This window comes from Falco rusticolus, chromosome 13, assembly GCF_015220075.1.
Source record: "Falco rusticolus isolate bFalRus1 chromosome 13, bFalRus1.pri, whole genome shotgun sequence".
NCBI classification, from domain to species: domain Eukaryota; kingdom Metazoa; phylum Chordata; class Aves; order Falconiformes; family Falconidae; genus Falco; species Falco rusticolus.
This window is the reverse complement of record NC_051199.1, coordinates 5,973,309-5,990,455: the sequence shown is the minus strand read 5'-3', so window position 1 is coordinate 5,990,455 and position 17,147 is coordinate 5,973,309. Positions and strand designations below refer to the sequence as shown.

Genomic DNA, 17,147 nt, shown 5'->3' with positions numbered 1-17,147 from the left:
GGGACGCTGCCCTTGCCCGGCTGCCACCTCCCACACACGCCGGGTTCCGCCGGTAGCGCTGCCGCTGGTCACAGCGGTTACGGCTGAGCGCAGTGCCAGCCCGGCGGGGCTCCCCGGCTCCCGGGGGGGCTCTCGGGCTCCCGGCGGGGCTCCCGGCACGGCCCCTGCCCGCGGCTGGACACGCCACGGAGCCTCCCGGGAGCGGCGCGGGATCCCGCCGTGCGGAGCCGAGGGGGCGGGCGGGCAGGGCCGGTAACCCCCCCCCCGGGCCGGGGCAGGGCCGGTAACCCCCCCCGGGGCGGGCAGGGCCGGTAACCCCCCCCGGGGCAAGCATCTCGGCCGCGCAGCAGCACCCGGCCCCGCGGCTTCCCCCGCCCGGCCGCCAGCCCCGGCAGCTGCACGGAGCTCCCGGCGGCAGCCCGGGTCACGTGTGCGGGCCGTAATCCCGGCGAGGGGGTGTCATTACCGGGGGAAGGGGGCGGCGGGAGGAGGGGCTGCCGCCGCCGATGAGGGCTGAAGCCGGGAGCGCGGCCGGCTGCGGGCGAGGCGGGGGCTGCGGCCGCCGCCATGGCCTGGCCCTGCATCAGCCGGGTGTGCTGCCTGGCCCGCTTCTGGAGCCAGCTGGACAAGTCCGACCTCTCCGTGCCGCTCACCATCCACAACTACTCGGACATCGAGGAGCAGGAGGACGGGGCGGCCCAGCGCGGCGGGCCCCCCCCGCGGGGCAGCGCCCGCCCGCCCGCCCCGGCCCCCCGCCCGCCGCGGGACGCCGCCGCCGGGCAGCCGGCCGGCCGCAGGAAGGGCCGGGCGGTGGGCGCCGGGGAGCCCTTCGCGGCGGAGACCCAGTACCGGCGGGACTTCCGAGCGTGGCCCCTCCCGAGGAGGGACGCCTTCCCCTGGGTCAGCGCCAGCAGCGGCGGGAGGGACGGGGCCGCCCCCCAGCCCGCCCCGGGCCGCGCCGCCTGCGCCCTGCCCGGCAGCGGGAGGCCGGCGGCGGGCGGCTGCGGCGGCCCCGAGCAGCTGCGGCCGCGCTCGCAGCCGGACGGCGCCCACACCACCTCCTACAGGTAACCGGCCCCGCCGCCCGCCCCGGCCCGGGGGGGGGCTGCCGCCCGCGGGGGGAGCGCCGCCGCAGCGCGGGGCGGGGGTGCCGGCGGGGGGGGCTGGAACCGGGGCGGGGGGGGCTGGAACCGGGGCGGGGGGGGGGGGGGGGCGCAGCCGGTCGCCAGAGCCGGGTCGGGGCCGGCGCGGGGGGCGCCGTCGGTGTGCGGGGGCGGCCGCGGGGCGCTGAGCCCTGCCCTGCCCGCTGCGCCCGGGGGGAGCGGGGGGGGCGCCCGGGGTGCAGCCGGGGGGAGCGGGGCCTGCACCCCCCCGTGCCCGGGCCGCAGTGCCCCCAACCTGGCCGTGCCCCCCCAGCCCCCCGCCTCCTGCCCTGCAAAACTCCTGGGCTGCCCCGCTCAAGGTGAGGCACGTTACGCCTCAGAGCCTGCTCCAGGGCTCCAAACGTGCCATTTAACGGGAAAAACTGTCACCAGCCACCTTTCCCAAAGAGCCTTTAAAAATTCTTAGGAGCCTTTTACGTGGTCGGTGCCTTCCTTTCCCTGCGGGCGCTTGGCTGCTTACAGGCATTTATTTTCTGGAACGAGCCATGGGGATGCGCCGGATTCACCCCTTGTTCCCACCGGCATCCACCACGGGCGAGCGGGGACTCCAGCCCCTGCCAGGCTGCTGTCGGACACGGACACGGCGCCGCTTCCACACCATTACCGCACGCTCCCTTGTGATGGTGTTTGGCAGGTTTTAATATACCTACGAGGTATATTAATAGAGCAATTATTTTTATTCCAATAGATTCCCTAGTATTTAGATGCTTCTTATCCGTTATGTACCTGGGAGATGTTTCTCCTCATAATTGCAATTCACTGGATTATTTATCACAGCGCTTTTAAGACCAAAACGCTGGGGGCCCCGGGAAGGATTACAGGCCTGGAATACGGGGGAATGTGTTGCTGATCCCACTCCTCCCAGTGCAGGCAGCTGCCCTGCTACTAGTGCAGTTAGGGTACGGGCTCCGGAGGGATCACTGCAGTGCCTGAATTCATGCACTATCTTTTCCCTTGCTGCATCTCACAGAGCAATGGTTGTTTTTGAGGAAAAGCGCTTTTCAATTGCAAAGCAGCGCAGGAATTACTTCAGAGAAGCCCGCCTCGAGCAAGCCTAGCCAGGTGTGTGTTTCAGACACACATCCATCTCCACGTTGAGGTCGTAGCCTGACCCCAGAGCAGGGTGCGTTAGCCTGCATTAGAGCTGCAGCTTCCCTACGGCTGTTGCAGTGCTCAGCAAGGAGCCCCTTCTCGCAGCCTTCCTCCCTCGGCCGTGGCTGTTCTTACACAGAGCTCTCGGCTAGTCTTGGAAGAGCAAGAAGTTTACGTATCGCACAACAAAGTACCAACACGCAAATCAAAACAAGTTTTCCACAAAGTAAGACTTCAAGGGAGTTGAGGAACTCCTCGCGGCTGACAGGAGGAGAGGTGCGGGATGAGGATGGAGGCACAGGGCAGGGCAGCCACAGCAGCGCAAGGTTCTCACATGAAGTCCTTAAGCTGTTGGAAGGCGGTACGGTTACAACTAGTGCAGACAGAACTATACGAGGCAAACCACCTTCATCTTATTCCGGTAACTGCCCACAGTTTCTCTGAATTATCACCTCTCACAACATTGCAAATTTAAGAAATCCCCATGCCACCCAGCACACCAGAGTCACAACAAGCAGCAGGAGAAAAGTCCGCAACAGCTTCACAGGCTGCAGAGAGTCTATTTCGATTTTGATTTGTTCCTTTTTTCCTTTCCAGAACAACTAACCAGGTACTTGGCAGAGTTACAGGCATTTTCAGTTACGCTTGGGGCACTGGGTTTGCATTTGGTGGCTTTGGTCACGCCGCAGCCCCAGGAGCAGTGCCGGGGTCTGTGGCAGGGCAGGCATCATCCCCAGCACACCCGCCTCCTGCGAGTCAGGCACTCGCAACCGCAGCGACACCGCCACCACCACGGCTCAGCCCTCCTTTCCTCTTACCTCCTGGTTTTCCAAAGGCAGCGTTGCAGTCTGCAGACGTTTATCTTCAGGAAGCAGCTGAACAGCAGCGTTATGCGTTGATGTTCTTCATCATCCTCCCTGTTGAAGGCCAGAAGGATGCTGCTTGTGTGTTAAGCCATCCCTGGGTGGCCGCACGGCCCCGCTGCTCCAGGCTGTGCCCACCCACAGGTGTGGGTGAGGGGCAGGTCAGCTGTGCTAGAAGCAGGGCTGGGTGGCTGTTAACAGGAGCAGCTGATGAAGGCTGGTGAAGCACGTTATGTCTTTAAGGGATTTGGCAAAAAGGGAGAGTGTCCCCTGCACAGAGACATGCAGGCAGGGACCGAGGCAGGTGGATGGTTAGAGAGGAGCCAAGGTGTGGGAAGCACTTTTTTGGTTATTTATGGTGACTCTCATTTCCTTGCTAGGAAGACCCTTGGGGAGATTCCCCCTTTTCTGCTGTTGCAGGAGTATCAGCCCTTCCCTGTGGCTCTGCCTGGGAGCAGGGAGGGTGGCCCTGGGGAGCCGTGCCCGCTCCTACAAGGAATGGGTCCGTGGAGCCTGGTGTGCCACTTGCCCACCATGAAGGCTGTGCTGCAGGACGGGCTCCTGGTGGCCAGCAGCCCCCGGCTGCGCTCTGTGACCCTGCCTGGGCCTGCTGCATGCGAAAGAGAAAAGGTCTTGAAGGCGGGGAAGGACTGGGCTTGAGCAGGACAGTGCAGAAAAGTTGGGGTTGATGCATGGTCCACTCCAGGCTTTCACAAGCAGTAGTGGTTTTATTGCTTTATTCTGTAAGGTGCTAGGTGGGTTTTTTTAAGGTTTTGTGCTTTGCTGCTTTTTAATCCTGGGATGCTGATTGCAGGGTTCTACTACAACACAGCCTGTTGTGTGTTTCTGTGAAGCACCCAAGTGTCTCGGTGAGACCCTGGTAACGTTCAGCACCGTTCGGTTTGACAGGCTTTTGTGCATCAGGGCACTGCTCCCCTGAGACTTCATTCTGCAAGTTTCTGTTACATCTTCTCTCCGCACTCTTTTATTTTTTATTTTTTTTTTTTAAGCTCAGAAGGGAACTGGGCTGCATACAAAACTGGCTGTACATGGTGCAGCCAGCCAGCCTGACCCGGCACTTCCCAGAACAAAACAAGCTTCCAGGATCAGTGACCAAGACCAATCCCATTCCAAGTGACTTCTGCAGGAACTTTTCCATAAGCAGCAGAAGGATAAAGGCGGAGGGGGTGTTGGAAGAATACCTGTACCTGTGAGGAGGAAAAGTTATTTTTAATTTTGAAAGAATATCTCTGTATAGAGCAAAGGGACAGCACAGCTGCCTGCCCTCCAAACTATTGCCCCATGTCCCCAGATCTTTGGGGTGGCTCCTGTCTCCAGTCCCTGGATTTCAGCTGGAGTTCTGCAGGGTCTGACTGAAGTCAAACCCCAGCTGGGCTACCCGAGGGGGAGCTGAGGTGACAGGCTGAGGCAGGTGGATACAAGCCGCACTTGAAAGGCTAAAATGGGATGTGCTCCAACTGTGTAAAGATCCCAGGGACTGCTGCAGAGGCTTGCAAAAGATTACACCTTCCTTGATGCTGGAGGAGGCAGGAGGGAGTGCTGAGCGGCCCCCTCTGCATCTTCCCAAGGGTTTGTCCTTTGGGGTCACGCAAGTGGCTTCTCCCTTCCAGCAGCAAGTTGCAGGTGCTGTGTACTCCTGGCTCTGCACAGGATTAATGGTACTGCTAGGTCCTGATTGCATTTAGCAGACACTTTAGGAATAGGTAAGTGCTTTCCTTAACTCCCTTCTACAGTGGACGAGACAAGCTGGTGCTGTCAGCAGGTATCTCCAGCTGGCTCTGTTCTCTGGATGTCATCTTACCTTGTTAGAAGGTGACGGGGATGAAGGCACAACCTCCCTGCTGGGGCTGGTATTGCTGGGAGGAGAGCCCCGGTCCAGGCTCAGCTGTACTTCCTTCAGTCACTCCAGACCTCAGTTTCCCCTTCGGTAACCTGCCAGCTTTTGGAAAGCACTTCAGCGTGTAAGTGAAAACGTGGCAGCAGCGCTGTGAGCGATGGTTTTGGCTGCTCTTCCCCCACCCGTTGGCTTTGCTTGTATTAGCGCTCGGGGAAGGGGAGTTTCTGTGACATGCACAGCGCCAGGTCTCTGCAGTCGGTGTTTCTGCGCTATGAGTGTTTTGAGCAGGCGCGAGAGTCGAGAGCGCCCAACTTGTTTGCAGGTGGGAGTCAGAGCAGTAAAGCAAACCAGACCGGGGGCTTTGGATCAGCAGGGTTTCTTGCTTGCCCAGAGCGAGCAGTTTTGTTTCGATGAAGACACATAAAGAACTGGGGTCATTAAGTGGAAAGGGCCTGATGTGCCATTGCTAATGATTTTGGGAATAGAGGGGTAGAAGATCCTTCAGCAAACTGAACTCCCACCTTCCTGCACGAGTGTTCAGCACGTGCTGTTTGTTGCGCCCTGCCCGTGGGGCAGAATCCTCCTACCAGGGGAGATGCTGCTGAACGAAGGGGAAAGACGCTTTTCCCCATAACTATGGATGCAGTCACAGAGCTCGTTGCTTGGCTGCCTGTGCTATTCACCTGCCTTCAAAGCATGCTTGTGCAGAAGGGCAAGGTGAGCTGTGGTGATTGCTTCTCATTGAAAAGCATCTTAGTGCAGTTGTGCAGAAGAAATCAGAGGAAACACTTGCACTCGTGTTCAGCATATGGGATTGTGGCACACACCTGAGCTGGCAGGGTTAATAGTACTGCGTATGAGGAGCTCCATCCTTGATCCTTAAAAGATATTTAAATGAATGCTTATCCTCAATAATAAGAGTAAAGCTTTTGTAATCAAGGCTTACAGTTGTCTTGACATTCTTAAGTATCTTGCTGCTTGGGGAAATTAATACTGAAGCCCCTGGTTTTGACGCTATTTAAGAAGTAAGCTTGCTTGGTGCAGGCGTTGGGATGGATCCAGAGACTCGCAGTGCGCTGCATAGCCTGGCTGGGGGAGGGGAGGGCTTGGGGGGGGACAGAGGCGTGGGAGGAAAGAGCGAGGGGGGCTGGAAACAGAGGCTTAAGAGAGAATGTTTGTTGTGCGAAGTACACTGCAGAACTGCAAGGGGGGAGATTCAAAGCTATTGCGTAAAGGTAGGAGGAATTTTCTCTACTCAAAGTGTATCCAAACTTACATTAGAGGGAAAGAATGGGAAGTGGGATAATGCCAGAAGCCAAGACCCTCAGAGCTGCCCAGAGCCCCCAACTCACAGGGCTCCACTGAGGGGGAAGCGGCTGCCTGTCCCAGCACACCACTGGGAGTGCTCCCCCCTCGGGGGTCTGTCTGTGAGCAGAGCGAGTTCCCCAAACTCCCCCTAAGACAGCGCTCTGAGACTTCAGGGCGTTCTCCTGGCCTTTCAGTCCAGTCTTATTTGTTGCTTCTTCCCCGTGAGCTAAGAGCCGCTCTGACTACTGCCTGACCTTGGTACACTGAGAGCCGGGGTGGGAAGCAGCCAGGGGTCTTCTGTGTCCCTCCTCTCTGATCCCTGCCTGCTGGTCTTTACCCCTCTAGGTTTTTTCCTATCAGCTTTTCCTTTCTCCCATGTCTGTCCTGGCGCCGTGCTCTTTGCCTGGATCGGGGAAGGGGCACAATCTGCTCCTGTGCCCAAGGCTTGGAAGGGCCCCCAGCCACCCCACCGGTGTCGGACATGGCTCAGAGAAAGGCAGTGTAACCGCTCCATCACCCGGGAGGGCTCCTGGCTTTGTCCATCGCGCAGAGCTCTTGCTGCTGCCTCCGTGGCTCGTAACATTTGCGGCCCACCGCTGACGAGGAGATGTGGCAGCAGCCTGGTCCCTGCAGGGCTTTGCCGTGGGCACCCTCAGCCCATCCTCTGGGAGAGCGAAGGAGAACTGCCCCCCTGAAGTGGCAGAGGCACGGCCGTGCCAGGTGTGGGCGAGGAGCCGTGTCCCGAACGGAGAGAGGTTTCACACCCCACACCCTCTGCCCGAAGCCTGGCGCGCCGGCCTGGCTTCCCCCGCAGGCACTGTGGGCAGCCTGTGCTTTGGAAAGGCACTAAGGGACCCCCAGGCTGCGCACCCCTTTCCTTCTGAAGGGAAAACGGGACGAATGCTCGTTATGCTGCTTCTCTCTCACGGGCGTGCTGGGTAGGAGAAGCAGGAGGGCAGCAGCAGGATGAATGCGGAGTGGCTCGGGCAGTGTGGCTCGGAGTTACGTTCGGCTACACAGAATCAGCCTTTTTCTCCATTTCTTAAATGAGAAATGGGATTGTAATGCAGCAGCTCACAATCATGTGAAGCAAACCATGCCATAAAGATGAAGTACTAAAATGATGGTACAGCTGTGATGGCACTGGTGGTGTACTGCGGGGCAAAGGAACGCTATAAATGCTGTAGGTGAATCCGGCTGGAGACGGCAGCCCCAGCATCACAAACAGCACCGTCTGTATTTCTACCTTCTGCCTCCCCATGCCCAACAGAAATGCTCTCCAGCTCAGTGAAGTTAAAAAGCTTTCTAAGTTTGATTTTCACCAGATCAGTGAAATAAAAAAAGAGTTTGCATGCGGCTTTCTCTGCAAGGCCCGAAGACATTTGTGAAGCACATGAAACGGGAAGGGCTGGAGGCAGCACAGGGGCCGGCAGCCGCGTGGGTCGTGGCACCCAGCAGCTTGAGCTGCAGCAGCAGCATGTTGTGTTTGGAAGGAACAGAAGGACCAATCCTGGATCCATCATTCCCAAATCACGCCCTGAAGTCTGCGAGGCCACTCGGTGAATTGTGGTGGGAGCATCTCCCCCCGCAGCCTGACCCCCTGTGGATGCTGTCTGACAGCCCTGGTCCAGGCAGTCCTGCTCATCCGGGAAGGGAGATGGCACACACACAGCGCTCTTCAAAGCTGGGCTTCGTAGTAACCCCCTGGTAATTGACAGTCCAACGCGTTGTGGTTTTTTTTGTTGTTGTTCCTGGCATATACTGATAGCTGTGCTCCCACTTGCTCCATTTCTCATCACCACTGGGGGTTAAACTGGGTCCCCGCTCCCCCCACCACACTGACCCAGACCTTTCCCTCCAGGCACATCCCAGCATATTACAAAAGAAACACCTTTCCCCAGGCCCTATTAACTGATTATGAGAAACAGCAAAGAAACAATCTACAAAGCAGTGATTTATGCGATCAAAGTTGTTCCACAGACTAACGGGGCATCCACCTGCAAAAAGCTGCTGCTTCTTCCTTCCTGGAGTGAGTCGGCGGTAAAGAAGCCACAGTGTTCAAAAAGAAGCCTTTCCCTTTTGATCTCCACGATTTTAAAGTCTGCATACAACTTAGGAGGCCTTTTTCCTTTCACAACCCCAGTGCTTTAGTACTTACAAGTACCACTGGGTCATTTCTATTCCTGCAGATCAAAAATCTCACCTCTAGGTTGTAACAGTGGAGAACAAAACAGAACCTAAAGAGAGCCTGGACATGGAGTTATGGGCCTGGAGGCTAGTTCCCCTCCGCTGCAGGTCCCTGCGGCCCCAAAGTAACCTGACTGCTGCTGTCTGGGGACAAGGGGAGGAGGAGGGATACGGCAGGAAGGACGAAGATGACGTCTCCAGCAGCAACAGCCAATGCCTCTCACGTCCATCCCCAGCAGCAGCTGGATGGCACGTCACCCTCTGCCCTTCTCCATGCCATTTTGCTAATTGCTTCTCCCACCATCCTGTTCTCCTGCCAATAAGTGCTACCGGTGTGATCCGGGACCGCGCAGCACCCGCCGTGCCTGTGGGGAAGGGAGGGAGAGGCAATGCACCGGCTGAGCCGGGCGTGATGCTTCCTCAAGCACAGGGAGCGAGTGTTGCGCCAGGGAGCACAAGGGGGAGGAGGACTAAACCTTGACACCTTGAGCGAAGTAACGTTAAGGACACGTCATCCCCCTTCCCCAGGCGCTGGGTGGCTCATGCATCTTGACTCCGCTCGTGACTCCAAGGCTGATGTCAAGTCACCGAACTCTGCCGGGGCTCGCGTTCCTGCTGGCTCTTGGCTGTACAGCGGGAGACGGGGGCAGTGTCCCGCAAGCTGAAAGACAGAGTGACTTTAGTTAGCTGTACTTTCTGCACCAGGGGTTATAATTTTCTTGTTTCAAGTTCCCCAGCTCCCAGAGGAGGTAAGTCGGCTCTGTTTTGCCCAGCCCTTCCCAGGGGCTCAGAGTCCTGCGTTTGCACAGGGGGAGATCGGAGATCCCGATGATTCCAAACAAGAAGCGCCGCTGTGGGTCTGAGCCATGACTGTCTGCCCTCACGTTTCTGTTTCTGTTTCCGTGGGTGAAGGCAGCATCTCCTCACTGCACGTAGGTGCCTCAAAAGGCGGTTTGGCCATCCAAAGGCTGAGAGGAGAACAGTTTGGCTTCCAGCCAAAGCGAGGGCCCCGTGATCCAAAAGGGCTGCATTTGGGGACCTGCCAAATCAGCAAATGATCTGCTACAAAGCAGCGGGACGGCGCTGGCCGCGGAGCCGGGTGACACAGGCATTCATTGAAAGCCGGGGAGGCACTCCATTGCAACAGAACGCAGCGGGGAGACGGGCTGGCACGAGGAGGAGTGGTTAGGAATGGATGCCACCAGCATCCTTGAGGCAGTCCGGCTTTATGTGGGGTGGCAGGTTCCAGTTCCTAGAAGCAGCTGGGATGTAATTGGTGGCTTTGTACCATTTTGCTGGTCTTTTGCCCAGTAGCTGTTGTGCCCTGCCTCCAGCTGTGCGGCACAGCAGAGGTCAGATTTAACTCTTAACTCGGCGTTCACACGTGCCTGGGATTCCCTGCTGAAAGGTTGCCTTCCCGGGGCATCGCTTGGCCAAAATCACCTTTCTGCAAAGGAGCTTCCTTATCCTGAGCAGCAGGAGCTGCACCGGGAGAGCTGTGCAGGCACCTACCTGCTGCCCGAGCAAGCCTGAACAGCAAGGTGCGGGGAAGGCTCAGCATGGGGAGAGCGAACCGAGCACAGGCAATGCTTGCAGTGCACGTAAACAGCCCTGACAGGGGCTTGGTTTTGCTTTCTGGAAGCTCTTCCGTAAAGCACTATCTGTTACTGGGTGGATTTAAGAACTCACCCCACCTTTGGTCAAGCTGGCACGCCGCTGTCAGCCCTGGCCGCGGGCTCCTGCCTGTTCCCTTGTGCCTGTGCCCATACGCCTCCGTCCTGGCAGCAAACTCTGTCAAGAAACAGTTACTTATTTTTTTTGTACTTTATGTTATATATATTTATATATATGTAAATAAATATAAATATATATAATTATATATATTTGTATTAATATTAATATTTTGTATTAATATTTCTGCTTGACTTAAACACGGTCCAGGGTCATACCCTCTATCTACAAATCAACCAAGAAAAGAGGCAGCGTTTTAAGGTCGAGTTTATGTTTAGAAATCAAGCATAAACCAGGCAGTGGATATTTTGGTAATATATTTAAAAGGATCAGTAGCAAACTACACATTCTAAAATAATACTCCATACTTAGACATTTTAGATAAGATTTTAAAAAGAGGAATTTGCAGCTACTATCAAAATAGCAAATAGCATGCTTGGGAAGAATTAAAATCAGAGAGGCTGTGATCAAAGCTAAGCCCGGCACATTAAAACACAACCTATTTCCCTCGCCTGGATGTGGCTCAGGACTTGATCTTGTTTGACCCTGCGTATAAGCAGCTAGTGAGATGCAGTTGTTATTTAAGTATGCCGGGGTATAAACATAAAATTGTCCCACCTTGCTTAGCTGCCTCCCCATTGGTTACAGACGCCGCCTGAGCTTGTTGCCAGAGATGCAAACATGAGCCGAGCAGGCTTCTCTCTTCGGAGAGCAGATGAGCCAGCTCAGCTCACCTGGCTGCTGCTGCCGCATCCCAAAAGTCCTCACGGAGGGGGCATTAGTAAAGCCTGTTTGTGACAAGAGGTGCAGAGAAGCAGAGGGAAGCGTGACAAGAGGTGCAGAGGGAAAGCTGCAGGAGGGAGCGGGCAGCAGAGCTGAGCCAGACCCTGCCACACTGCTCGGCAGCGTGCGTGAAACGTGTGCTGCCCGTTTCTCAGATGTCACTGCTCCCAGGCTAAGTCAGCCAAGTGCCACCTTCTCAGGCATCATCAAGCAAAGTCAAAGCACTTGCCCCCATCTGAAGGAAAATCATCAGCGGAAGCATCTGCCAGCTGAGGTGGCGTCTCCTGCGGATGCGTTTCAGACCAGGTTGCCACAGCTGCGAGCACAGCACACACCGGCCAGCGTGCCCGCTGTCACCAGAGCTAGGGCCACGTAGGGACCGCCGGCAGCCTCCCTCCGCACGCGTGAGCAAGGCACTCGCGGCCCCAGACCACAACGTTTTACGCTGTAGGTGCCCGACGAGCCAGTGTTTTACATTGTAAGCGGTCAAGGAGCTATCAAGCAAAAAGTAACCCTGACTTTTTCTTACCCAGGAGGAAAGCACCAAGCAGCTCTGGGGGAGGGCACATTTTGCCGGGAATAAAGGAAGAGCTAAGTCAGGGCAGCAGTCAGCCCCGGCTGTGCCCTGCCGCATCTTGCAGCCTGGGCTGTCTGACCAAGGCGGGCCTCTGGGCACAGGTTGTCTTTTATTCTCGGTGTGCCTTAGACATGCTCAGCCTTACGAGCTGATCGTAACCAGCCTTGCCTTCTGGCTGTGCAACCATCCTGAGCAGAAGTACCCCTGTGAGTATGTTGCATTTTACAAGTTCTTCTGTCTTGACAATCTCATTTCAGGCAAGAGTATCGCCCATGGACCGGAGCAAAACCATCCAAGCCTATAAAGACAAAGCAAGGCTTCACTATCCCGGAAGACCATTTTGTTCAGGAAACAAGCTACAAGGCAGATTTTAAGGTAATTAACATTTTTTAAATTCCTAGATTTTTTAAAATCCCAGTGTCAATGTGAGTAAAGGATGCATCAGGAGCTACTCATTTTTTTTATCGATGTGGTGCGTGTAGCATAAAGCCGTGTCCTCACTGACCACTCTTGTCACTGCCTGTCAGGTAACGTGGCCATCCCTTGCTTTCAGAGGGATGTGTTAGAGCTGCCATACCGTGACTTACCATAATTCAGCCCGAGACCAGGATTTTAAACTGCATGACAGTCAGGGAGTTAGGATTCCCTCCACTGGATACCCTACGTACAAGGTGTGCGTACCTCTCTCTCCGTGCAAGGTGCATCGCACACCCCTGCGCACACGCAGAGCGCTCAGCGTGCGCTAGCGTTAGGGCTGTAGCACAAGATGAAACCTCTGGTGCTAACACCGGCCATGGACAGGGGTGTTTGCACAGGAATGTTTGCAGATCGCTAAGGAACAGCACCCACCCGGACAGGACAGACCCCCCGGCAGCAGCTGCCCCCGCTGCCAGTGCTGAGGGGGACACAGCTGTGGAAGCAGCCGCACAGGTCCTGGGCCTCTGAGGCTTCCTCGGCATTTTTCTGCAAGTTTCTACAACCAGCGTAAGATCGTTTTCTTGATGAAATACATCTCAGCATTGCTAAAAATCCCACAAGGGAATGTTCTCTCTGTACCCAGCGTTCTCCCTGGCAGGGCCCCGCTTGCTCCCCGTCCCCACAGGGAAGCAAAGCGCATGCCAACGAGGCTCTGCTTTAGCTGCTTTTTGCTCTGGTTTAGCTGCTTTTTGCATCAGACCACCAAAGAGAACAGCACTTCACACAACCAGCCACTAAAGCCATGCGCAGGCTGCGCTGAATGACTTGGAAAGCAGAGCTGGGGCGGAATTCCCCAGCTGCGGCGTGCTGTGCCAGTATGGGTAACGGCAGCTACTCCAGGGCCAAGTGCAAAAAGTAAATCTTTGCCTTGGAGAAGGCAAGAAAGGAGTGTTTAATCAGCAGAGAGCCAAGTGCCTCGTCCGCAGAGGATTGCTGGCACACTGCTGCGACAGGGCACACGATGGGTATATCCAGCTCCACTGAAAGTGGGACAGTGACCTCAGGCAAAACAGAATTGGCAAACCTCACCCGACTCCCTCCTTGCTCTGAATAGTCTGGGCTGCTCACTGTGGTGCAGCAACGGCATAGAGGGTATTTAACCCTAAACCTTGTATTTTGACCCTGCAGGGGTAAATATAGTGTCTTCCTATTTGGCAGATAGGATGCAAAGGAGAGGGTCCTAGAGGAACCCCTCCAAGTCCCCATACCAGGTCTCAAGGAAGGGAAAGAGAAGACTGGCATCCCAGACACAAAGACACGCCACCACGGATGCGGCACTCCAGACCGTGCAAGCAAAGGTCCCGGTTCCTGGAGCCCCAGGGTACCACCACGGCCCCTCTGGCGGACACCGTGGGGAAGGTGTAGTCTGGAACGAAGGTGGTGCCGAGGAGCCACCAGTTCAAAGAGAAGTCAGCCTCTCCCTGGTTTACGCTCAGCCACGGGGACTTTCCCTCTTGCCTGAAGCCCACGGCTTTGGCTGGACACCCGGGAGTCAGGCGTACGCTGTGTCCCAACAGCCTGCAGGGAAGACCCAGAGCGCTGGTGCTCCCCAGCTCCCGAGCTGTGCACAGGCTGCTTGTGACACTCCTCCTGTTCCTTAGCGTGTCAGATGCATCTCCAGAGGAATGGAAATATCAGAGCAATGAAACAACAACAAACAAGTCGATAGCTTTCCCTGCGCTGCCTTTGCCTGTGCAGCTAAGGCTGGTCCTGTCCCAAATCCTTTGGGTTTTAAGCATTAGGGAAGACAAAAGCATGCAGGTGCCCTTCGTGCCTCCGTACAACCACAACAGCTACGCACCACCCGGAGTTCTGGCTCCACAGGCGTCAGAAAGAGCAACCTCTGTTAGCTCTGCCCTTCCCAGGCTGCAGCAGTTTCCATCCTTATCCAAGTCCTTGCAACTCCACAGCCTGGCATGGCCAGGTACCCATTTATCCCCTGCAGGTACCCGAGGTGCGTGCCCCTGTTTGCAGCTTGTCGCCCCGTCCAGCGGAGCGCCCTGACAGACCCTGGGTGGCATCCTCCAAAAGATTGAGGACCAGGCATGCACCACTGCGGTGCCTCTCGCTGAAATCCCGCGGTGAATTCATGGTGACGTTTGTAGAGCACGTGAAGAGGGCAGCTCTCCATCCTGCAGGATGCCTGCATCCTCCAAGCCTGCCCAGCCATGGTGACCCCATCACTCCGCACCCCTCTGGGCTCCAAGGGCTGGGTTACAACGAGCCCCTCCTCGGTGGTGCAGCATCACATGTGCCCTCACATCGCCCCGTCCACCGGGGCCGGGCTCACCGACACCCAGCCAAGAGCTGGCGCTGCGGGGCAGCGGCACGTTACAGGGCAGGCAGGTCCCCGCAACGGCCCAGATCCCCTGAGCTCTCCGGTCACTCGTACCCCACGTGGCACTAATGTTTCTCTCCCCCCTCACCCCACTAGATCCCAGAGGTGAAGACCAGGTTCTCCCCCAACCCCTCTGCTGTTTTCCAGGCGCCGTCACGGATCCTCAACGTGTGAACCCGCACCCTCCTCACACGCAGGCAGCTTAAACGCGGCGTTTCTGTTCAGATCTATCACTATGCAATTTTCATGAGGAGTGTTAAGATCAAAGGACTGGTATTATCAAAAGCAGCTTCGGCGATTAATGATATGCACCCACACACAGGCTTTCTGTTAACACAACAAACCGCAAAGCGCTTGGTTCAAAACTGGCAAAACGCACGGCGAGGAGCGACCTCGTTTTCCATGGGAGCAGGGTCATTCCTGCGCCAGCTGGCATCGTGTTGGGAGAGCGACTTTGGGCAGCGAAGGCAGTACTGCAGGCAGCGTCCCCATGCGTAACTACACAGGGCGGGAGGGAAAACAATCACAAGCGGGATGGATAATTAAACCCCCCCAAAAGAGGTTTATTTAGCAGCACCCTCTAAATAGGCCAGTGAAAGACAGGGAGTGTCTGGCTGACTTTTGAGCTGCTTGAGGGGTTTTGGAAATAGGACCTCAAAGGGCATCCCCAGAAATCACAGCATCCTGAAACAGGGCTGCTCTGAACCTCCAGGGTGGTTTTAGGAGCTGGAGGAAGCCAGCATCGCTGAACTCCTAAATAAAGCTGGCGCATGCAGTGTCTCGTGGTTTTAAGGCTGGAAAGCTGGGTGCTTCCAGAACTGGTGGGCTGAGCAAGAGCGAGAGGGGACTGAGCTTCGGGAGAGACACAGCCCTGACAGCGACGCGCCAGCCTGGCCGGGAGAGCACTGGTGGGCGCCGCCAGCTTGGCACCTTCCAGGGTCCAGAGCATCAAAGATATTTATGTAGTCTGTATAGCTGTTAGGGTGAGTGTAAATATTGTACATGGATTTTACCTAAAGCGATGTGCGATCCTTTAACAAAAAGGACATGCTTCTACTTTCAACACATGTTAACTCTTTGCATATGCGAGGTGGAAAATATTGCCTTGAAATTCCTAAATTATTGCCTGTATATTGGTAATGCTAATGCTAGGAACAACCAGAAGCGAATGTTACTTAGGAACTCTTCTTAAAGACAAACGTCACGTAGAATGTAAGACATCCTTCATTTTTAAGATAGGCCATTTTAAGTGTCATTGCTCTAAAGCTGATTTTTTTTAGATTAGCTTGCATTTAACTTTTGCTGAGGTACGCCTGTTTTAAGAAACCATTTTTTAGCCTTTGTCCTCAGAGACTGTAGTGAGTTTACAGTTTCTATCTGAATGACTTATGCAATATTATTAGACTACTGCTCATTTAATGGTTTTACTAATTATTTGGGGGGAAAAAATTAAAAACCTTTTACTTTATGAGTTTGCAACACGTGTGTTAGCTAGAACGAAAAGAAACTATCCTCAGACTTGAACAGGGATCAGACACTCATTCATCTGCAACGAAATAGACTTTAACGCAGGAGAATCTGTTCTTAACCTTCCTACTAGCTGAAGTCTAAGGCACATTTAATGATCTCTGGGGACTTTGCAAACATGTATGCATTGCTGTTAATTCCCATAAGAACAATTTTGGAACTGCTGGCATGTGGATAGTGTTTGGAATCCAGGCAGGCAGCATCTTCTCACTGCACCGTGTGAGAACGGAGGGATGCCACCTCTGGTCGCTGCACTAGTGGGATGAGAACAGGCACCATCCGCAGTCAGCCGTGTTGGGGTGGGACAAGGGGTGGCACTTCCCACACTCCCCTTGGACCCCAAGGAACCTACAGGAATACCAGTGCTCGCCAAAACAATTTTTCAGGAGATTCATTTTTCAGGAAATTCATTTGAAGCATTCAAACTGTACTAGAGGTTTTGCATGTTAGATGTTTCTAAGAATTCAATCTGCTTGTTTAATCTCTTTATAATGTTTTTAAGAGTTTTGTTCGAACAATTTAAGTTCATTTCAATCCTGGACTTTATTAACAGCAAAAAAAAAAAGAAAAAAAAAAAAGATAAATTGTCTATTCAGTATCTCTTCTTAATTCATTGTATTTCTTAAAAAAAACAACAACCCAGTTGTAAACAAACTGGTAATATAATAAGCTTGTATTTTATCAAATGGACTGGATTTAATTTAATAAATTAAAATGTATTTTGGCTATTGGTTCTTTCCCAAATATTTTTTTGTTGTAGAGCATAACCCTCGAGTATTCAGCCTTGCAGGACAATTTGTTGCTGCATTTCTCCCTCGCAGAGCAGCAGGGGCGGGGCACACAGGACAGCAAGGAAGGTGTCCAGGAGATGTGCGACAGCATTTGCAGCCGTTCCTTACGTTCCTTACCCCTCAGGCTTACCTGCTGGCACGGGCCCCTGGCAGGAATGGCTTCCAAGGCACGTTTCAAGCTGTGGCCCGACCAGGGATCTGAAAGCGCAGCTGCTTTCCAAAGGAAAGCTGTGGCTCTGCAGAATTCATAATCACTTCGGGGATTTTTCCCAGATGCTTGCAAAGGGAAAGCAAACTATTCAGCAAGCAGTCCAGTGGCGCGGAAGGGAGAAGGGACAAACCAATGATACCAGTTTGCCACATTCACTATCGAACGCTGAGAGGCTGGATCGACCCCGATACAGGTGCCATACTCTCCAGGTCCCCTCTCTGTGGTGCCCACCGTGCGCCCT

General features: G+C 54.9%; 1 protein-coding gene across 2 annotated transcripts; it reads left to right on the top strand.

Moving 5' to 3' along the window:
* Nucleotides 1–451: 451 nt before the first annotated feature.
* MAP6D1 (MAP6 domain containing 1) lies at nucleotides 452–16,490 on the top strand. Of its 2 annotated transcripts, none has more exons than XM_037407421.1 (3): nucleotides 452–1,067; nucleotides 11,820–11,937; nucleotides 14,525–16,490. In XM_037407421.1, exons 1-3 carry the CDS (start codon nucleotides 568–570, stop codon nucleotides 14,549–14,551), a joined length of 645 nt encoding a protein of 214 aa, XP_037263318.1. In that variant the 5' UTR covers nucleotides 452–567; the 3' UTR covers nucleotides 14,552–16,490. The 2 variants fall into 2 exon arrangements, with proteins under 2 accessions (XP_037263318.1, XP_037263317.1); XM_037407420.1 differs by having other exon boundaries at nucleotides 457–1,067; nucleotides 14,474–16,490.
* The last annotated feature ends 657 nt before the right edge of the window (nucleotides 16,491–17,147 follow it).